Raw genomic sequence first — 22733 nt, forward strand, 5'->3', positions numbered from 1 at the left:
GGCAGGTGGGTGCTGACAGCTCTGCCAGCCTGGCACCATCCTCAGCATCTGGATCCTCTTTCCCTGGGATGGCAGCAATCCTGGATCCCTGGGCACAGCCCTGTGCCCAGCTGACCTGACCCTGCATGGAGGGGCAGCTGAGAGCCCCCCAGCCTCACCCCGAGGGGGGATCCAAGGGGAATGGGGGGCATTGGATTCCCTCTCAAGGCCCAGCAGAGCCCTGGGAAGGGCATGGCTCCAAAGGAAGGGAGGGGAGGACGAGCTCCATATTCATGTGGGAGCTCTTCCTTCCTGGAGCCTTCCAAGCTGGGAATGAGTCTTGCCTTTGCCTGGTGGTCCAAGCACAGTGAGCCTAGAGCTGAGCAGAGAGAGGTGCAAGGCTGTGTGTGAGCTCAGCACAGCCCACATGTGCAACACCTGTATGGATCCGACCAGAGAGGGGAGAAGTCTGCCCTGAGCCAGGAAAGCTCCTGGCACAGCTTGGGATTGTCAGGATCCTGTGCAAAGGCAGGCAGGGAAACACCACAGCCATGGCTGGAGGAGCTCCATGGAGCTAGGGCAGGAAGAGCCATAAATGTGCCATGGTTTGGGGTGGCCCAGAGGTTTCCAAAGGGTCTGAAATGCCTGAAAAACCCAGCCAAGCCTGGGAAAAGGAGGTGGTGAAAGGGTGGGAAGCAGTGACAGTCTCCAAGCAGCAGTGGTAGAGGTGGGAGAGGGTCTGGAGGACTTGGATGGGATTTTTCCAGGTTCCCATCTTGGTTGGTGACAGGTGCAGGCAGCCTTGGGTCTGGAGGTGTCTTTTCATTGAAATATTTTGGGTTTAAATCATAAAATCAATCAGAACCATGGAACCATAGAATGGCTGGGTTGGAAGGGGCCTGAAAGCTCACCCAGCTCCAACCCCATGCAGGAACACCTCCTACTGTCCCAGGATGATCCAAGCCCCATCCAACCTGGCCTTGAAGGACACAGGTGTGTGGGAAAGAGCTTTGGGGGTTTATCCTCCTTGCACTTGTGCAGGAACACCCTCAAGCTGGAAAACAGGGAGACAAGAGCAGGAGGAAGGCAGGTAGATCCCAAAGCCTTTCCATCCCTTTCCTCCCTGAGGATGCTCAGAGGGAAGCACGGGAAGCACCAGCCAGGCACAGGCAGCCGGGTTTTCACACTTTTATTGTAAAGCTTTAGGAAGGGCTAATTACAATGGAGTTGGTCATCCGACAGCTCAGCAAACGAACGGAACAGGAGAGAACGGAAAGGGCATCACGACGGTGTCATGCTCACGGCTCCGAACAGAAAGAGTTACAAGGGAATCAATTGTGCTCACAGCGCCCGGGGAGAGCCAAGCCCAAGGCCCGGCGGCTTCCCCGCACAGGGAAATGCATCACACATTGAGCAGTACAACCTTAGCAAGAGGCGTCGCCTTAGACATAGGGCACCATCTGAAAAATAGTGGGGTACTTTACTCTGCCATAGGATTTCTCCTTTAGAAAAGCTACACCTGCATGTACATAAAACTGTACAAAAAACAAGGCATCACAAGCAAGGAAATGAAATCTCGTATAAATAGAACCAACACTGAAGAGCTACAAAGGGGTCGCTTAGATCCTTCCCACGCAGCCCGCCTGCTCCCTGGCTCCCACCTTTGGTTTTCCCCCTGGCTTGTCCTAGTGCAGTGTGAGATACAGTGAATCCTCCTCCTCCCTGTGCTTGTCTGGACTGGAGCCCGTGGGGAGCTGTGCCCTCCCCACGTGCACAGAGGCTTTATCCTTCTGGCTTATAATTGTGCAAATGAGCTTCTTCCCACAGCACCTCTTCCTCGCCCTCCCCCAGGACTGATCCCCAGTGACACTGGCAGCTTCCCCCCGGGACAAATTTCCATCCCCCCTCTCCCAGGACTGATGTCCAGCACCCTCTCCCCAGGGACCCATCTGCACCCCTGGCACCCCACTGACACCCCAGTTCCCACTGTCCCTCCATCCTTCCCCACAGCCACACAGTGCCCCGAGACACCAACCCCTCTGCAGCCCCAGACACACAACCCTCTGCCCACTGTGCTGCCCTTCAAACCCCCACCAGCCCTCTGTGCACCCCTGCAGGACTCACCGATCCCAAACCCCTCCCCTAACCAATCCCCAACCCCATCCTCACCCCCATCCCTCGGGGACCCCTCTGCTCTCCCCCCACCCGCACCGTGCTCGCACTGAGGACATCGCCAGGCGCTCCAGGAGACAACACAGCAATTCCAGCCACAGGGCTTCCAGCCTCGGGATCCCTCTGGAGACCCCAGCACAAGGTAGGGAGCCCACCCGCCGGGATAAGGTGGTCTTGGACAAGCCCCCCTCGGATGTGGCTCTCCCGGGGGTCCCCAAGAGGGACACTGGACACTGCCACTGCCTGAGCCCAGGGGAGGCGCGAGCAGCCGAGTTGGCAGTGGAGTCAAAGATCGTGGCCAGCGCGGCCAAATTGCACATTCTGCCCAGTTTGGCCCTGAAACTACAGAGCTACAATAAAAACGAGTTCGGGAGCGGCACCTGCTCAGGCAGCCCGAGCGGGGAGCGCGGCCCGGCTGGGCAGAGCAGGAGTCCCGGCCGGGCGGATGGACATCCACCGGGAGCATCCCACCCGCCTCCAGGGTCACCCGGCCGGGCGGAGCAGCAGCGGGAGCCGGGAGGAGGGTCCTGCCTCCTCCGGGGGCACCGCCAGGTGCCGGGGCCGCGGGCGATGCGGGGTGGCAGCGGTGCCACCCGGGGAAGGCAGGGCTGGGGCACGAGCGACACGAGGGACACGAGGCAGCGGGTGCGAGCAGGCACCTTCTGCCGCCCTTCCTTTGTCCCCGGGCTCGGCTGGCACCGTGTCCCCTCCAGGAGCCGCGCGGGGAGGTGGCCGCATCCTGCCATCGCCCCAACGAAGGGAGAGGAGCTGCTCAGAGCGGGGTGCGGGAGGGGGAGGAGGCTGGGCAGGGGGTCCCGACAGGCACTACAGCTATGGCAGGGCAGGCCCTGCGGGGTCCCTGTGCCCCCCGAGCCCGGCAGAGCCACCCGCCAGCGCCGCGGGGACGGAGGGACCGCCACGGGAGGCCCATCCTGCGGTGACCGCTGGCCTGGCTCCCTCGGGAAGATGCCAGAGCTGAAGACGGGAAGCACAAGGGTGCAGCACGGCCCCTCCCGCGGCCCGGCGGGCGGACACTGGGGAGGGCTACCCAGGAATGAGGCGCGAGTGGCCCGGACCCCTCCTGCCGGGGGCGCGCCCCCAAAGCGGGACCGTGCCCGGCTGCCGGGGAGCGGTGACAGAGCCAGGGGTCCCCTCTGGAGCTCCTCTCCCCCCGCCCCGGCTGGGGACCCTGCACGGGAGCTGAGGATGCCGGGGCAGCGGGGACCTGCCGGGGAGACCGGTGGACCTTTGACAATGGAAGAGAAAGCTGGACCCCGTGAGAGTGGCCCTGTGGCCTAAGGGCGGCGGGAGTCCAGCGGGCAGGGGCTCGGCGGCCCCCGGTGTGACCCTGAGACAAAGCTCCTCCTCACAAAGGCAATGGTGGCTTTACAGGCGGATGGGACGGAGGTCGAGGGCACGGCACAGCCTGGCCTCGCGGGCATCCCCTGCCCCGGAGGAGGCCCGAGGCGATGGGCTGAGAGCCGGAGCCGCTGGCGACCTCCCTGCCAGCAGAGGCGGACTGAGGGCTTCTCCGGACCCAGCCGGTCCCTTCCTGGGGACATCCCCTCCCCGGACCCAGCCGGTCCCTTCCTGGGGGCTTCCCCACCCCTGCTCCACCCGCCAGGCGCAGGGCCACCGCCGGGGAACCGCCGGGGAACCTCCCCAGCCCCAAAGCAGCCCCACCTATGGCACCGGGCAGTCCCTAGGGACCCTGCAGCTTGTGGGCACAGTGACAACGTTCAGAAAGAGATCCAGGCTGAAAAATAGCAAAGTCCCTACAGTCCGGCCGGGATGCTGCCCCTCTCCTCCAGCTCCCCAGCTGCTGTTTCAGGGACTGATCACATCTCTATTTACAATATAGAACATGAGTGCGGGCCGGACGCTGCGCTCCCAGGGGCTCTTCCACGCAGGAAACCATTCAAAGCTGGAACTTGCTCCCTGTGGTTTGTTTTTTTTTTTTTCTCTTTTTTTTTGTTTTGTTTTTCCTCTTTTTTTTTGTCTGCTTTTTTTTTTTCTCTGTGTTTTGCTTTCTCTTTAAATGTCTTTTTGTTTCAAGGACAATAAAAAGTTGCGATCAGGCAGGACTTGAATGTCATTCCTAAGATTCGTATTTACAGGAGTCTACAGCAAAGAGACAGGCAGCTGGCTCCCCGTGCTCGGGGACACCCCTCGTCCTATGCCCCAGGAACTCCACCAGCTCTGCGTGGACCTTTGGTACGTAAGCCCTTCTCTCCCTTCTCCGTGCCCTCCGCACCAGGAGCCTGCCCAGCCCTCCCCGGCAGCAGTTCGGGATGCTCGGCAATCGGGGTTTTTGGGATGCTTTTCGCCCTCCCCACCCACCCCCAGCCCCGGGCAACATGGGGTTAAAAAGGCGCTCCTCTCATCCCTGCCTCGCCCTGCCCTGCTCCCCGCAGAGCCCCCTGCCTGGAGAAGCGGCCGGAGCCATAAAGCATTGAAGTGGAAAACGTTCCTCTGGCCTCTGCTCCCTGCCCCTCCCGCCCAGCCTCACAGGTAGATCTCCCTCTTGGTGGTCTGGGCCGAGGGGGTGGTGGCTGGCTGGAAGTCCGAGGTCTGGGTGAGAGGAATTTCCTCCATGGGAGAGTCCTTGCAGGGCTCATGGCTACTATTGGAGAAGGCACTGTACGTGGGGAGCAGGCGGAGGTTGGCCATTTTGGTGCTGCGCTCTTCCGACAGTCTGGGGCTGCCGTTCCCGACTTGCTCTTGACTCCCTCTGTCTTGGTAAGGCACAAAAGTGGAGAGTTTGAGGGCATTCTTGGGCCTGCGGCTGGGGGAGGACTGGCCGGGCATCCAGCAGGTGTCGGAGTGGCCGAACTCCGTGCACTCCCGGGTGCAGGTCCCAGTCATGGCTACATCGGGCAGAGGCCGGAGATCTGCGGGGAACAAGGGACAGCAGCGTTACACCCCGGGAACCCGGCTGGGCATGCGGGGATGGAGCGCGGGATGAGCGGCTGGGACGGGATAGCTCTGTCCTACCCGTGCTGGGAGGGACAGCTGGACCCACGGACACCCCAGAGCCAGACCCACGGACACCCCGGAGGCAGACCCACGGACACCCTGGAGCCAGACCCACGGACATCCTGGAGCCAGACCCACGGACATCCTGGAGCCAGACCCATGGACATCCTGGAGCCAGACCCACGGACACCCCAGAGCCAGATCCCCAGACAGCCAGGGAGAGAAGCAGAGGTGGGAGGAGAGCTCAAGGCCACAGAGAAAAGGGGGGACAGAGCACAGGGCAGAGCCCACTGAGCCCCTTTGGAGATGGATTGCACAGGGAGGCTGCCCAGCCTGGACTGGCACAGCAGGACACACGCTGCCACCTCTTGTGATGCCGGTTTGGGCACCACCTGGACCCTGCTAAGCACCAGGAATTCCCCCTGGGCACCACTGATGGCTTCACTGTGCAGACAGAGCTGCCCTGAACTCAGCCCTGAGGCACAGCCGTGTGTCCTGAGCAGCATCCCTGCTCTGCTCCCACCAGGCACTCCAGGCCACATTCCAGCCTCCCCAGGCACCCTCAGCAGGAGCCACAAGGCCAGCCAGGTCTCCTGAAATCCCTGAGCACACAGAGGCCAAGCCACACCCGCCCCAGAGAGGCTGGAGATGCCGTGAGCCCCTGTGCCAGGGGTGCCCTGGGCACCAAAGCCCTGCCCCTGAGGGCACCACAGCTCCCTGCTCTGGCACAGCTGAGCACCAGTTACACCAATCCATGCTGGGATGTCCTCTCACACCAGCCCCAGGTGTCACCAAGCCTCGGCCAGGTGTCCTTGGCACAGGCAGCTCCTGTCACAAGGCTCCTGAGGCTGGAATTCGGTGTTTCCATGCAGAGCTGAGTGTCCCTCCAAGAGCCATCCCAGTCACCAGCCATTCCTTGATTCCTACCCCAATTTGGGACACCCCATGGTGCCCTGGGACACAGCACTGCCTGCTGCCACAAGCAGATCCAGCCTGGTGCTGATGCTGGGGTGGAAGGGAGAGCTGCTCATGACCTTGAAGCTGCTCAGACTTCCAGGTGTCCCTGTGCTTCCCAAAAATCCTCTCCATGTCTCCACCACCATGGAGCTCTTTCTGCTGATATACAGACTGATGGAGGGAGATGCCAAAGAGCTCTGGGGACCTGAGACATGTGGGACATCCCCCTTCCACTGAGGTAAACACAATTCCCTCATCCCAAAAGCAGGACAGTCACGGGCACTCCCTGAGCCCTGGGAAGAAGCAAACCAGAGCACCATGGTGGGGTTTCTGCTCCCAGCACTCCCTCCTGTCACCAGTCTGGGACTGCCACACACCCGAGTCACCCTGGCACAGCTTTCACACACAGGATGCAGGGAAGGACTCTGCAGGAGGAGGCTCCAGGCAATGCTGGGAATGCTTGACACGGGAATGGATGAAGGGGCAAAATCAGCACAAAACCATTGTGTGAGCACGTCATGCCCTAAAACAGCCCCCAGGGACTGTCCCCAAATCCTCAGCTCCTCTGGGGGCTGAGGCAGCCCAGTTTTCCCCCTGGAGCCACATTCCATCCCTGGTGCCCACGGCAGCTCCCCCTGGAAGCTGGGATATCCTGGCGGGAGCCACACGGACATACCTGCTGGCAGCCCCCCTTCACAGCCTGCTCCGCTCAGGGGACTCTAATGAGGGGCAGAAAAAGGACGACAGGGTCACATCAGTGCACAGCCCAGCCTCCACACCCCCTTCAGCCTCTGCCACCCCCTGTCACTGCTCCGAGCCCTGTCCCCTGCTCCCCGCTGCCTCCAGGAGTCCCCTGGCCTCTCCCGGCCCTGCTCCAGCCTCCTGCAGGCTGCTTGGCCACCGCTGCTCGTCCCTCACTGCTTGCTCCAGCCTTGTCCCGATCCTCCCTGCAGCCCAGTGGCCCTCAGGACTCACACGGGGACACCTGAAGCCACCTGGGTGGTGACACTGCGAGGGATCGGGGCTGTGAGGCACACATGGACACATACATGGACACACACATGGACACACATGGACACACACATGGACACACATGGACACACATGGACACACACATGGACACACACATGGACACATACATGGACACACACATGGACACACACATGGACACACACATGGACACACATGGACACACATGGACACACACATGGACACACACATGGACACACATGGACACACACATGGACACACACATGGACACACACATGGACACACACATGGACACACATGGACACACACATGGACACACATGGACACACACATGGACACATACATGGACACACACATGGACACACATGGACACACACATGGACACACACATGGACACACACATGGACACACATGGACACACATGGACACACATGGACACACATGGCATGGACACACCATGGCACACACATGGACACACACATGGACACACACATGGACACACACATGGACACACACATGGACACACACATGGACACACACATGGACACACACATGGACACACACATGGACACACATGGACACACACATGGACACACATGGACACACACATGGACACATACATGGACACACACATGGACACACATGGACACACACATGGACACACACATGGACACACACATGGACACACATGGACACACATGGACACACACATGGACACACATGGACACACCCATGGACACACCCATGGACACACACATGGACACACACATGGACACACACATGGACACACACTTGGACACACACATGGACACACACATGGACACACACATGGACACACACATGGACACACACATGGACACACATGGCTCCATCCCAGCGGGATGCTCGGCGGTGCTCACACTCACAGCAGGCTGGGCGCAGGGGACAGCCATGCTCACACTGCAGGGACAAAAGCAGCAGCACAAAAGCAGCACAGGGGTACAGCAGTGGCACGGGCAGCATGGGAGCACGGCTTGGCAGGGCACATCCTCGGGGTCACCTTTGGGGCTGGCCATGCACCAGCTGCCCTATTTCCTGCAGAATTGCCTTGATTCTCTCTCCCAGCTACAGCTGGAATGTGAGATACAAAGCCAGAGGCACAGCAGCTCCATTTTCACCCCTGCTCTGTGCAAGTCGAAAGAGAATGGAACCTGAATGCAAGAGGATCCATCAGGTTTTCCTCTCAGGACCACAGGGTGCCCTGGTGACCACACAATGGCTTGGTCACTTTGAGGTTGTGTTCCCAGGTCTTTCACTTCTGTCCAAGAGGAATTATCGCCATCCCTTCCTCACCAGCTTTCCTCCTGGCCATCATTTCCTCTCCCAGAAAGGCTCTGTGCTCCCAGGGGAGTGGATGGGAACCATCCTTTCTTCCTGGGGCAGCAGGAGCTTTGCCGAGCCCACGGAGGGGACTGGCAGCACCAAAATAAAATCCACCTCTGCAGGGAACAAAGCTACGGAGATTTCCTCGTGCCAGCAGCAGCTTGGGAATGGCAGGATCAAGCAGGAACGCTGTGTTCAGGGTCTTTTATTCTGCTTTTCCCATTGTCTGCTCCTGGCACTGGAGCCTTTTTCCAGCGTTGTCCCCTCGCTTGCAGAGCCACCGAGGAGTGGATTCTGTGCCATGAGCCCGGAACGGGGCAGGGTGGAATTCCTGAATAGCTGGGACTGAGGGAAAACACGACCCCATGGCCTAATTCTCAGCACATGCTGGTGGCTCAGGGACTCCTATGAGCCACCAGACAAGTACAAATCCCTCTCTGATGGGAATTTTGCCACTAGTTTTTCCCAGTTTTGTGGGGTGGTGAGGAGGCAAGCCCACACCTTGGGGTACACAAGGGGTACTCAGGGTTTCCCTCTTCCACCCAAAATGCACTTCTGTGCCTCTGAAGCCCTGGAGTGTGACAATATTCCCAGGGGATGGAGAGGACAGCCACACCCTCTGCAGCACCACGACGTCCTGGCCACACCAAGTAAAGCTTTGTGCAGCTGCCGTGTTCTCCTGAGCTTTGGCCCATCCTGGTTATCCTCATTCCACACTGTGCTCCCCAGCCAGGGAAGTGGCTGGTTGGGCATTCACAGCCCTCACAACCTCCCAGCTCTCCCCTTCCCACAGCTTTGCCTCTCTGCCATCCATCTCCTTGTCAGCTGCCTCCTGCTCTCTCCTCCTTAGGGGATGGTGAATCCCTTTGATGTTTTGGGTGGGATTTTACACCAGGATGCCCTCAGAGATGCCCCCTGGGCCCTGCTCTGGGGGGAAGGGAGGCTCTCCAAAGCCATGGTCCTGCTGCCATGCTGCTCCCATCTCCTGCCACCCAGGGCACCTCTGCTCCTCGGGAAGCAGATCGTGCCAGGCTGGCTCCCTATCAGCTCCATACTGGTGCTGATGTTAATGATTACCCTCTCTCTCTCCCCACCCAGGCCAGGAACTCATCCCACTGCAGCCACTTCCAAGGGCTCCTCTAAAACCTCAGTGAGGAACTCCAGCAGAGCTCTGGAGCACTTTGGGAACAAGACAAAAGCAGCAGCCTCAGCCAGCAGCATTTCCATCTCCTGCACGACATGGGCAGAGGTTCCCTCACCCTCTGCAAGCCTGGGAGCCCCGAGCAGAGCTGAGAGTCAGCCCTGAGCACGTTTTTTGTGCCACCATCTGCAACATCCTGAACCCAGTTTAGTCCTCCCGCGTCTTCTGTTTGCGTCAGACGGCAGCACCGTGCAGTGCTGGGAGAGCAGGGATGGATGATGCAGCACGGGAGAAGGCTTGGGAGGGAGGGGATGTGCTGGAGCAGCTCTGGGAGGGCAGGCAGTGGGGCTGGGACACAGCAGAGCACAGCAGAGCATGCAGGGAAGCCCGGAGAAGAGGAGGAGGGAAGCACAGCATGCCAGGAGGGAGTGGAGAGGCTCGGTGGGGTGGAGAAATGGGGAATGGGAGTGTGGGGAGAGCAGCTGGGAGGGAAAGCAGGATGCTTTCCCAAAGCTGGGATCAGAAAGAGCCTTCTTCCCTCCCTGGGGAGAACACCGGGCCCTGATGTCAACCAAGGGCTCCTCTAAGCCACCCCAAAAGCAGAGCCCCAAAGCCCAGAGCTGTGCTGGCCTTGGGGACAGGGATGGAGCACAGTCCACGCTGCAAACTGGGGTGCCAGGAATTCCAAAGGTCTGTCCTCAGCCAGGGAAGGAGACAGTGTTCCCAGAAGAGGCAGCTTGGCCACCACGCTGAGGCCACCTGGAAATTCCCCTTCTCCCACTTGGAGCCCTCTGCAGACCACTCTGGGGTGTCCCTTACAGTGGCGACCTCCCGTGACATCCTCTCCCAGCAGCACTGTCCCCTCCCTGTGCAACAGCCACAGCTCTTCCCAAGGACTCCCTTCCCACTACACAGCTCCTGGAAGTTGGCACCATTCCCTACTCCACCATTCTCCTGCACCATTGCTCCTCCAGGCACCAATCCTGGGAATTCTGCACCATCGCTCCTCCAGGCACCAATCCTGGGAATTCTGCACCATTGCTCCTCCAGGCACCAATCCTGGGAATTCTGCACCATTGCTCCTCCAGGCACCAATCCTGGGAATTCTGCTCCCTCTGCCCACGGTGGAGCTGCTCACGGGCCCCATCCTCCTGTGCCAATGTTCTCCGTAGGTGCCACTCCCTGCAGCGCCACTCCCTGCCGGTGTGTCCCCCAGGTGTGTCCCCCAGGTGTGTCCCCCAGGTGTGTCCCCCACGGCGCACTCCCGAGGGTACAGCTCCCCCACGGCGCTGCTCCCTCCCGGTGCCAATCCCCGCAGCGCCATTCCCGGGAGGCGCCATCCCTCACGGCGCCGCTGCCTCCAGGTACAGGTCCCCCACGGTGCCACGCCCTGCAGGTGCCATGTTGTGTGCTGCTGCTGCTCCAGGTGCTGCCTCCCCCCGCTGCTCCCTCCCTGCAGGCTCCGCTGCTCCAATGGAGCCATTTCCTCCAGGTGCCATGTTTTACAGCGCTGTTCCCTCCAGATACCACTTCCCTGCGGAGCTGCTTCCTCCAGGCACCGGTGCTGCTGCAGCCCTCCCTCCTCACTGCACCCTGAGGAACAGCAGCTGGGATTGTGCATCCCAACATCCCATGTTCTTACACCTGCAGCCCCACTCCTATCCTATCCTATCCTATCCTATCCTATCCTATCCTATCCTATCCTATCCTATCCTATCCTATCCTATCCCATCCCCATCCCCATCCCCATCCCCATCCCCATCCCCATCCCCATCCCCATCCCCATCCCCATCCCCACCCCATCCCATCCAGGCCAGCAGGAGCTTCCTTCAAGGTACAGGAGCTCCAGGGCTCATTCCCAACACGTTTTCCCCTTGCCAGGGCCATTGGGAGAGGGGAGCTGTGCTGCTGCAGGTGGCTCAGGATCTCCTTCACAAGGCTCAGACACAACGTCTCCCTTCACAGTCCCCAGATAAGGGGGGCACAGCCAATGCAGTATCCCAGCAGGGAACAAAGGAATCATGGAATATCCTGAGCTGGAAGGGACCCACAAGGATCACCCAGTCCAGCCCCTGTCCCTGCACAGACCCCCAACAATCCCACCCTGTGCATCCCTGGCAGTGCTGTCCAAACGCTCCTGGAGCTCTGGCAGCCTCAGGCTGTGCCCATTCCCTGGGCAGCCTGGGCAGTGCCAGCACCCTCTGGGGGAAGAACCTTTTCCTGATATCCAACCTAAACCTTCCCCTCCATCCATTCCCTCCTTCCCTGAGCTCTGCCCTCTGCTCTGTGCTGTGCTGAACCAGCCCAGGGCCCTCAGCCTCTCCTCGCTGGCCCTGCAGACCTTCCCAGCCCCAGGTCCCTCCTCTGGACACCCTGGAACAGCTTTGGATCTCTGATATTGTGGCACCCAAACTGCCCCAGGACTGGAGGTGAAGCCACCCCACCCCAGAGCAGAGCAGGACAATCCCTCCCTTGGCCTGATCCCCCAGGACACAGCTGGACACCCTTTGGATGCAGGACACCTCCCACAGCTCCTCACCCATTCCCAGCCCCTGATTCCCACAGGGACAAGCCCAGAGCTCTCCCAGTGTCCCTGTCAGGCCCTGCGGGAGCTGCTGGAGCTCTGCCCGTGTCCCCAGCGCTGCTCCAGAGATGGATGAGCCCAGAAAGACGTGGAGCTGGGAGCACAGGCACAGAGCTCCCTGCAGCCCCTGCTTTCCCCAGCCGCAGCTCCTCACCCCTCGCCGTGCAGACGATTTGCAGGACCATTCCTCGCACTACAACACCCAGCCAGACGGCTGCGGGACCGATTCTAGCGCTACAACACCCAGACAGATGGCTCCCCAAACTTCCCACCCTCGCTCCAGATGGCTCCCGCTATCGGAGCCCGACCCGGCACTGCCCACCGAGGTGCTGACTGCGGCTCCGAGCCACACCTCCAGCTCCCGGGGCAAGAACGAGCAACACCCGCTCTTCCAGCGCATCCCGAGAGCTGCCCGGGCTGGTGGAGCTGGGAGATGGAGCATGCACAGCATCTCCCCCGGACCCTGCAGCCCCCTGGCTCTGCCGTCGTGCAGAACAGCAGCAGCTCCCAAGTTCATGGGCTGCCAGCCCCCGGGCTGCCAGCACGGATCAGCCCCCGGCCCTGCAGGACATTCCAACGCTCCCGAGCTGCAGACAGCTTCCCAGCTCCTGCCGAGGGGATCCCAGCACCACCCAGCAATGGGCGTGGACAGATGCACCCACCAGGCTCAGCACTGTTAGCACAGGTGGAGCTGAGGTGCTTTGTCCAGCTCCCAAGGGATGTGTTTTCCCCTCGTCCAGCTCCCAGGGAATGTGTTTTTCCCTTGCCCAGCTCCCAAGGGATGTGTTCTTCCCTTGCCCAGCTCCCAGGGAATGTGTTTTCCCTTTTCCTAGCTCCCCAGGGATGCATTTTCCCTTTTCCCAGCTCCCAATGATGTGTTTTCCCTTGCCCAGCTCCCAAGGGATGTGTTTTCCCTTTTCCCAGCTCCCAGAGAATGTGTTCTTCCCTTTTCCCAGCACCCAAGGGATGTGTTTTTCCCTTGCCCATATTCCAGGGGATGTGTTTTTCCATTGCCCCACTCCCCAGGGATGTATTTTACCTTTTCCCAGCTCCCAGGGGATGTGCTTTCTCTTGCCCAGCTCCCAGGGGATGTGTTTTCCCTTTTCCCAGCTCCCAAGGGATGTGTTTTTCCTCTGCCCAGCTCCCAAGGGTTGTGTTTTTCCCTTGCCCCACTCCCAGGGGATGTGTTTTCCCTTTTCCCAGCTCCCAGGGGATGTGTTTTCCCTTTTCCCAGCTCCCAAGGGATGTGTTTGTCCTCTGCCCAGCTCCCAGGGGTTGTGTTTTCCTTTGCCCAGCTCCCAAGGGATGTGTTCTCCCCGTGTTTGCTGGAGCTGGAGCTGGAGGAGTCACCTCCCTGCTGCGGTCACAGGCAGCGTGTGGCAATGGCCACATGGCCACAGGAACGGCAGGCAGAGCACCCAGATGGATGTTTCTGGACACTGAGTGTGTCCCTGCAGGGCTCACAGGGCTCAGCAACACACGGAGGTACCCACAAAGCTCCCAAAATCCCATCACTCCACAACTTCCCTGGGATACCCAGCAAAAAAAATCCAATCCCTCTGTAACAGATTTTGTGCTTGTGGTGCCACCCCTGTGATCCCCTAGCCTGGCACAGAGGGGCTTCCACCTTTGCTGGGCTATAAAAAGCAGAATTATTACATTAAACTGCTGAATAATTACTGTAAGAAGCACCTTAATAGGATTACGGGGTTCAAAGGTTAGGAAATGCCAAAATTAGGATTGTCCAGGCAACCTTAATTCTCCCCATGGAAGTGCTTTGTGATGCAGCCCAGAGTCACACCCCGGTGGGAAATATTTCCCCTGGGGTCCCTTTGTGCATTCCAGGGAGACTGAGCAGGGAAGAAGCTGCTTTGCCAGTGAGACTCTGCCCCGGGGGCTGCAGAAACTGGGGAAGAGACAAGGAAAGGGTCAAGAGATCACAGAAAATTCCTCCTCTAAAAAGGAGCTGGAGGATGGAGAGGTTTGCTTTCCTAATGAGAAAAAATTAGCAATTTCCTTCCCTCCTTCTGGAAGTGAAATATCCGGGCAGATTTCACTGGCACTTCTCAAAATATTTGGTGCCTGGCACATGCCCACGATGAAAAATCAGGTCCTTGCAGCTAAAACTCACAGCAGAAATCAAAGGCGAGCAGTGAGCATTGCTGGGCAATCCTCCTCACTCACTTTGCATAAAGCAAACAAATCCAGCTCCAAAGGAAATCCTGGATCCAGCAATATCCAAACGTTACCCTCTGGCCATCCTACAGACAACAAATATCCACCAGAAAAGTTGGGGAGTCCAAAACAACCCGTGGAATAACCAAACCATCTCCCAGCTTTTGCTCTGCAACACCCAGGTGAGCACCAACTCCTGAGCCTTTAGGAGCGCCCAGGGATCCTAAAAACACGGAATTGCAGGCAGTGGAGCTGCTTTCCTTCCTCCCCTGCCCCAGGAGCAGGGACAGGTGGGAATGCAGGGCTCTCCTGGCTCTGGAGCAGCTCCTGCACGGGCTAATGATGGTTATGTAAATCCCATGGGAAAGCTGCACCACCTGCCATCCCCGGGGGCTGCCAGCTCATGCATGCCTTGGATGCGCATTCCTGCTGCCCAAATTCCTCCACAACAGCTCCTGCCACATTCCCACCTCTCTGCTGATGGATGCACGGGATTCCTCCCGTGGGGGTCTGAGGGGAGGAGCTGTGCCCCCCTCCAGGCAGGGACTCCCTGGGGACACAGGAATGGCTGTCCCAGAGCTCCCTGGGGACACAGGAACGGCTCTCACCCAGACCTGAGCGGGGGACAAGTTGTGGCCCTGGTGGCACCAGGTCCTGGGGAGCTCCCAGTCCATATTATCACCGGTTGGTGACACACAGTGGTCCTCTCACCCATGTCCCCAAGTCCAGAGCATCGCTGGATTCCAGGTTCAGGAGGGCCTGGAGAGCTCAGCCACAGCAGGATTGTGTCCCTTGCTCCTGTCACTGCTCCTGGGGCTGGGGACAGTCCCCCCAGCAGGCAGGGAGTCTCCCAGCAGCAAATGCTTCTTCCAGGGGGAACCTGAGCACACAATCCTTGAGCTCTGCCTTGTGCCTGAGCCCAGGAAAGGCCAGGTCTGATCCCCCCTGTCCTGGGAGCACACAGAGTGTCCCCTCCAGCCCCATCCCATCCCAAATGGGTGGGATTGCACCCCCCACCCCTGGGGCTGGCCTGGCCACCCTCCTCCTGCTCCATCCCAGTGCTCATCCAGCATCTCCAAGGGTTAATCTGCCTCTCCAGAGCTTCTCAAAGCTAATTAGAAAGAGCCCGGGCAAGTGTGGTGGCAGACACCACTGCACTTATCTCCCCACTTCCGGGGCTCTGCCCTTATCATTTAATTAAAGCTGCAGCCCTGCTTCCCTGGCTGGCAGCAGCTCATCACGGAGGGCACTGGAGCTTGAGGCAGCCTCTGCCAGCTCCCGGGAAGAGCGGGAGAAGGGAGGGAACAGGCCCGGGAAGGACAATCACAGGGAGAAGGAGATAAAGGAAGAGTTCCTTTGTGCTGGCAGCCCGGGGACTGGGAAGGCAGGAAAAGACCCCAGTGCTGGACATGGGATGATGTGGGGACAGCTCTGCTCCGGGTGGGTCTTGGAGATGTCCTGGCCTGGGAAAGAGCCAAGGAAATGCCTTGGGTGGGACACAACAGGCTGGCTGCATCTCCCAGCAGGAACAGGACCCCGGACCAGCCCCAAAACAGCTCTCCCACAGAATCCCAGGATCACTGAGGTTGGAAAAAGCTTCCAAGATCATCCAGTCCAAGCTGTGCCCAATGCCCACCTTGTCCCCAGCCCAGAGCACTCAGTGCCACCTGCAGCCCTTCCTTGGACACCTCCAGGGATGAGCACTCCAAACCTCCCTGGGCAGCTCCTGCCAAGGCCTGAGGACCCTTTTCATGGAGAAATTCCTGCTGCTGGCCAAGCTGAGCCTCCCCTGCCCAGCCTGAGGCTGTTCCCTCTCCTCCTGTCCCTGTTCCCTGGAGCACAGCCTGACCCCCTGGCTGTCCCCTCCTGTCAGGAGCTGTGCAGAGCCACAAGGTCCCCCTGAGCCTCCTTTGCTCCAGGCTGAGCTCCTTTCCCAGCTCCCTCAGCTGCTCCTGGGGCTGATGATGATGGGGATGGATGGATGGATGGATAGATGGATGGATGCCCATGGAGCAAGAACAGCAAACTCCTGTACCAGGTTTCCAAAGGAGGACATGGATCATAGAATCATGGAGTCATGGAATGGTTAGGGTTGGAAGGAACCTTAAAGCTCATCCAGTCCCACCCCCTGCCATGCCCAAATACACCTTCCACATCTCAGGTCACCCCAAGCCCTGTCCAAACTAGCCTTGGACACTTCCAAGGATCCAGGGACAGCCACAGCATCTCTGGGCAACCTCAGGGCCCCAACCCCCTCCCAGGGAAGGATTTTTTCCTAACATCCAATCTAAGCCTCCTCTCTGTCAGTGGGAATCCACTCTCCTGATGGATAAACCCTGGGAATGCTGTTGTCTGAAGGCCACACACGGCAGTGTGGGCGCAGCTCCGCAGGGATGTGTTCCAGAGTACATTCAATGCACATTTTGGGACAAGCAGCCCCCAACCAGTGCTGGCAGCTCCCATGCCAAATTCCACACCTCTCTCCCAGAGCGTGGCTAAGCTAATGGGTCTTGAAAGGAAATTTTCATAATCACTTTGTTAGCGGGGCTGAGACAGCGCGGCTTGTTCTCCAAAACCAGCTGGAACAGCTCCGCGAAAAGTCAGGAGAAACAGAAAAAGAAATCAACCTGAGGGAAACTCAGCATGGAAAATTGAAGCCGTGGAGTTGGAAAGCAGCTGAGGTGATAAGCAATCGGAAAGCAGCCTGTACAATACAAAATGTCAGAGCCTGAGGCTGCGCAGTGCGGGGAATGATCCTCTTTCCAGGCTCTGAGAGCTGCTCGGAAGGCACAGCCTGGCTGGAGCTGTGTGTGTGTGCCTGGCACACTCCAAGCACCAGGAACAGAGCCACAGGAGCACCCAGAGCCAGCACTGCACTGGGAATGGGAAAAACAGTCTGGGGATGGGCTGGGAAAGAGCTCAGCCTGGGGAAAAGGGGGTCAGGGGGACCTTGTGGCTCTGTGAACTCCTGACAGGAGGGGACAGCCAGGGCGTCAGGCTGTGCTCCCAAGGGACAGGATGGGTGGCCTCAAGTTGTGCCAGGGGAGGCTCAGGTTGGACATCAGGGGAAATTTCTTCCCTGAAGGATGGTCAAGCCCTGGCAGAGCTGCCCAGGGCAGTGGTGGAGTCACCCTGGAGGGATTTCAAAGCCGTGGGGATGTGGCATTTGGGGACATGGGTCAGTGCTGGCCATGGTAGTGCTTGGGGAATAAATGGGTTTGATGACCTCAGAGGTTTTTTCCAACCTTAATTCCATGATTCTGTGCAAAGGGTTGTCCTCTCCCACCCCCTGCTCGTGTCCTAATCACACAAACCAGTATTAACAGGCAATATTTAAATTATTGTCAATCCATTTTCAGCACGGCCAGCTCTCTCACCTCACCTACAGCCATGGAAAGCACTCCAAGGAGCTCCAGTTCATGTGCACAGGGATTTGGGAATACCAGCCTGGCTTTGTGAGCCCTCTCCATGTTTGCTCCTTGGTGGCTGCCTCTCATTGTTCCCGGGTATTAAAGCTCTTGTGTCAAGGAGAAAAGAAGTGGCGTTCGCATGTCTGCCTTTGAACAAAGCCATTGTTCGGCTCCATCAACAATTTAATAATCCTTCCCTGGCAGGACAATGGATGGGTGGAAATTGTTGGTGCAGGGGGGCCGGGAGCTGCAGAGCCAAGTGCTGCTCCCGGCCTTTGAAGTCACGGAGGTGTTCAAGTGACAAAAGAAATCACAAGGTTATGAAAAGGGCTCGCCTGAACCGGGGGATCTGCAAACAAAGGGAACCGAGACCACTCGGGGAGAAACAGAGCAGGGAGAAGGAAGAGCCCTTGGAAGAGAGTCAAGCCAAACCCCAAGGAAACTGGGAGAGGAAATGACAGGATGGATTTGCATGCGGACGCTTTGTTTCCTTGCCATGGATCTTTCCTGGGCTGCTTCCGAGGAAAGGGAGCACCCTGACGTCATTCCAGCTCTTCAACAGCCTGTCCTGCCTCTTGCCCGAGCTGTCCTGCAGACACCGAGGGGGAAGAGGCAGATCCCTGACCGAATTTTTGGTGGCTGTTCGAAGGACCAGGGGACAGGCACTAAATGCAGGGTGAGGCTCTTGGGGAAATGTCTGAGGGATATTTCCCTGTGCCTGAGGGATGCACACCCAGCCCCGGGGAGCCAAACCCACCTGAAATCCAGCACACAGCAATCCTGGCAGCGTTAGACCAGGGATGCAGTGGGGAAATTTTGGGGGAATGATCCCATGCCAAATGAGGCTGTTTTTCTGCTGATTGCTCTGAGATCCAGAGCCTGAACCCCTGGACTGCCCAGCCCCTTTCTCTGCAGTGCAGCCGTGCCACAAAGCAGCTGGAAACGCTCCTTATTGACGCCTCAAACGCCCACAGACTCCGAGGCTGAAAATCCGCAGTGGGAGCACCACGGGGAGAGGTTTTGTGGCTGGCACGTGGCAGGAGCAGCGCCGGTCATGTCCTCCCATGGTGCAGCCAAAATTCACGGCAAGAAATCAACCCTGGTGCTTGAATTGGACCATTTGCCCTCCTGCTGGGATTCCCCAGCCAGCACTAAACAGCCCGGAGTGGGGAGAATTCCCCTTCTCCTGGAAAAGCAGGAAGGATCAGCGCCAGAGCATCCGTCTGGCAGACCAAACAGGGGGATATGGGGAGGTTTAGGAATGGGGCAGACTGGTTAAGGCTCATTTGGGAAAAAAACCCCATCCTGATAGCTATTGCTGTGCCCTATGTTTGTTATTAGGATGGCAGCAAGAAGCCCCTGTGGGAAAGTGGGGAAAAGACAGATAATCGCTTCCGATAGGGAATATCAACCTCCAGCTACCCCTGGGTGCAGCAGTTTACAGGCTGCTGGAGGAGAGACGCAATAAAGTTTGCACCACTCGAGGGAGGCCTGCCAGAGGCACTCCTAAAGGCTGCCATGAATAAAACACGCTTTAAAGAGCCAGCGAGGATTACAAAATCCTAAAATCCAGGCGGGACAAGTGGGATACAGCATCCCCCCCCACATCAGAGGCAGGTTGGCAAAGGGGATTTGCCAGCCCTGAAACCCCCAGAGCACAGCTCCAGAGAGAGGCAGGATGATCATGAGGAGATTTGGATTTCACGGTCCAACAGAGATGGATGAAAATTTCCAGACTCGGTCCAAGGGCATCATTTTTAGCAGTTATTTTTCCAAAGGCAGAAGGAGATGATAGGAGCAGGTCTGCTCTTACGAAGGAAAATCTGTGCAGAGCACGGAGCAAAGCAGTGGCTGAAGGAGCAGCCAGAGCTGCCCAGGTACAGAGCTCCGAGGGATCCGCGACTGGAGAGGTCCAGGCCAGCAATTGCCCCTTTGAAGGAAGCTGTTCATCATCATTAAAGAGCTTCACATCCCGAGGGACCCGCAGGCAAAACAGCCCCGGCGCTGCTGTCCCGCCGAGGGTTAGCACGGGAGAAAACAGAGCTCCGAGAACGACAAATGGAATGCGTGTGGGCGGCAGGGTTTACCTGCAGCCCGAGCTCGGGAAGGGCTCGGGATCTGCTCCTCGGGGAAGCTGATAGGGGAACAATAGCCTGCGAGTGGCATTGTTTGCAGGAAAGGCGAGATATTTGACTTTTCCCACTGATGTTGCTGCATCTCTGCGGGGGCTCCTTCCTGTGTGGCTAATAAGCAGCAAGACGCCAGACATGGAATACAAAAATTCCTTTGGCTTTGATTCGTTTTCTTGCTGGATAGAGTCAGCCTTACTTTTGTCAAGATCCCTGTTGTCTGGGTAATTTCATCTAGAGATCCTCAAGGAGCAGAGAATCTCCACATCACTCCAAGTTTAATATCTCGGTTTGAGCTGGCATACATTCCAGCAATCATTTATACAGCTGAAGAGGGAAAAAAATAAAAGATTACTTCTGTCTAATTGGCATTACACTAATTACCAGCAAAATACATCAGGCAAATATCACATCTCCTCACTCTCTGTCATTTTGCATTCCCTGCTCCATTTTCTCTTTCCTCGGCAGCGATAAAACAACACGACAGCCATTCCGACATCCCTGGGCGAGGATCACATCCTGACCCCCTCCTCCTTTCCCTGCTGCCTCCTCGTTGCCTCACGTCCAAGCAGGTTGTTCTAACCCAGGCACACACAGCTGATGGAGAACTGCTGTTCCCTGTGCATTCCAGCATCCTGCTGGATCCCTTCCCCAGCCTCTCCCCGTGTTCCCTGTCCGAGAGTTCATTGCCATCCACGGAACAACATTTTACATCTGACTAACACACAACAGACTACACCAGAGGCACAGATTTGACCCACTGGCCACCTGAGCTGATTCACTCCTGATTCACAGCATCCCTGCCAGTTTGCCCCAAATTATTGGAAAAGTGACACTATTTAGCCCGACACCACCAGCCTCATGCTGAAATAAAGGTGCAAAGTGTAAATCCAAGCTTCTCCAAGAGCTACCACCAGCACTGTCCTCATCATCCAGCTCATTCTGACACGAGCCTGTTTTCTCCTGGATCAGAGCAGCTCCCTCCCAGACCAGATTCCTGTCACAGTCTGGGGGTGAGTTTGGGAGAGAGCTTTCCCTGGTTTTGGCCTCCAAGCCCAGGAATGAGATCTGGCTGTTCATTTTTAGGGGAACAGCCCTGGAAGGAGCATCCAAATAGGACTGGGTGTACATAACAGCCTGGGAGGTTCTGTGCTCCCACCAGTGAGGTTCAGCCCTCGTTTTCCTCAAGGATTGAGGCTGAAGTGTCTCACAGGGATTATTTGGGAATCTTGCACCCTGGGCAGAGGCACAGCCCCTTCTCCATCCCACTGGGGACAACAAACACCAACAATGTCCCTGCATGTCTCTCCCGGGAAAACGGAGCCTTCCAGCCATGAACACATAAACTTCCCCCATTCCAACTTGTTGGAAGCTTCCTGTCCTGCTCAGGGGTGCTGGAAAGGGAGCTCAGGTGCAGCCACACCGGCCAGGGAACAGGGACTGGGCACCACGTGGCTGCTGTTGTGTCCCTGAGCAAAGCGTGGTCGCCTCAGCTCCCGGGAAATGAGCCCTGGGTGCTGGCGGGAAGCAGAGCTCTCGGAAAGGAGAGGCAAACGCAAGGGCTGCCACGGTTTGATAACCTCTGAGGCACAGCAGCCTATCCCGGGGATGGCTCGCCACATCCATGACTAATGGGAGATTTATGGAGTGTCCTCTCCGCCGGGGAAGCGGAGCGCTGGCGTTGCAGCCACTTAACGGAGGGGACTTCAAATCAGGATGGATGAGAGCCCGTGGGAAGGAGACAGGAAGAGAGATTCTTTAATAGTGAGAGCACAAAGGATCAAATCCCGGGGAAGAGCGAACAACTGAGACTGACACCTGACCTGTCTCAACAGCAAAGCTGCCATTGATTTCACCGGGGACAGGGATGAATCCCTTATCCTCTATCTCCTGCCGGCGAGAGGGATTTTCCATGTGAGGGATCCACACCTGACCGATCCTTCAAACTCAGCCACCTGCTATTTTTATGAGAAAGAAACTGCAGTGTGGAGTCCACGAGAAGCTCAAATGGGAGACTTTGTAAGCTCCTCGGGCATTAAGTTTAAATCCCACACTAATGCAGGTCCCTCGCACGGGCAGAGGCACTGCCAGGCAGGTTTATGGAGACATTCCGGAGCATTGGGAGGCAGATAAAGGGGGAATAACTGCGGTAGATCACACAGGAGCTGGAAATGGCACGTCAAATTACTTCAAAAGGAGCTTTCTAAGGAAGCAGGTCTTTGAAAACAACAAATAGTCTGGGGCTGCTGAGGGATCCTGCCTGTCTGTTGCTTTTACACTCGGTGGCTTTTTCTGGTTTAGACGTGTTCTAAAGCTGAATGCCGAGCTCAGAATCCCTGCCTCCCGCAGAATCCCGGCTTCCTGCAAGTTCAGATCTTTGTGGAGCCACAGAGCAGGCAGGGTGGGAAAACCGCTCTGTCTGGACAGCAAAATGGGCAAAAAAAGTGACCCAGCGAAACCTCAGCCTGGTCACTCCCCTGTCCAGTTGCCCATGGAGCTGTGCTGGGACAGCAGGATGGCACAGGGACAGCGTGAGCCAAGCAAGAGGGACGGGAGGGGAACTGCTTGTTCTGCTCCCAAAACACAGGGGGTGATGGGGTCACCAACAGAAATCATCAATCCCACTCCTGGCTGTCCCCAACCTGTCCAAAGCAATGGCGGCAGTTCCCAAGTTCAAGTGAACATTTGAAAATGTGCTGGAAAACACAAAAGAAGAGCCTGAAGCAGCTTCACTCAACCCCTCGCCCCGAGGAAATGTCCTCCCTGGAGAGGAACGTGGTACCAGCAAGGAAAGGCCCCACCCTGCTGTTCCCATTGCAGATCTAATTCGGAAAACTCTTCCTGAACTTGGTTTAACG

At 57.8% G+C, this 22733-nt stretch overlaps 1 protein-coding gene across 1 annotated transcript in view; it reads right to left on the minus strand.

The window, feature by feature from the left end:
* Positions 1–1153: 1153 nt before the first annotated feature.
* The window catches only part of LOC146431043 (protocadherin-9-like), a 29362-nt gene continuing 7782 nt past the window's right edge, over positions 1154–22733 (minus strand). Inside the window, exons 2-3 of the mRNA XM_085073266.1 lie at positions 6761–6803; positions 1154–5042 (exon numbers count right to left, since the gene is read on the minus strand). Coding sequence (XP_084929392.1) covers positions 4657–5042; positions 6761–6803 — 429 coding nt within the window. The 3' untranslated portion in view covers positions 1154–4656. The remainder of the gene's footprint in view (positions 5043–6760; positions 6804–22733) is intronic.

The sequence above is a fragment of the Lichenostomus cassidix genome, chromosome 13 (genome assembly GCF_008360975.1).
Source record: "Lichenostomus cassidix isolate B80296 chromosome 13, HeHo_3.0, whole genome shotgun sequence".
Lineage (NCBI taxonomy): Eukaryota > Metazoa > Chordata > Aves > Passeriformes > Meliphagidae > Lichenostomus > Lichenostomus cassidix.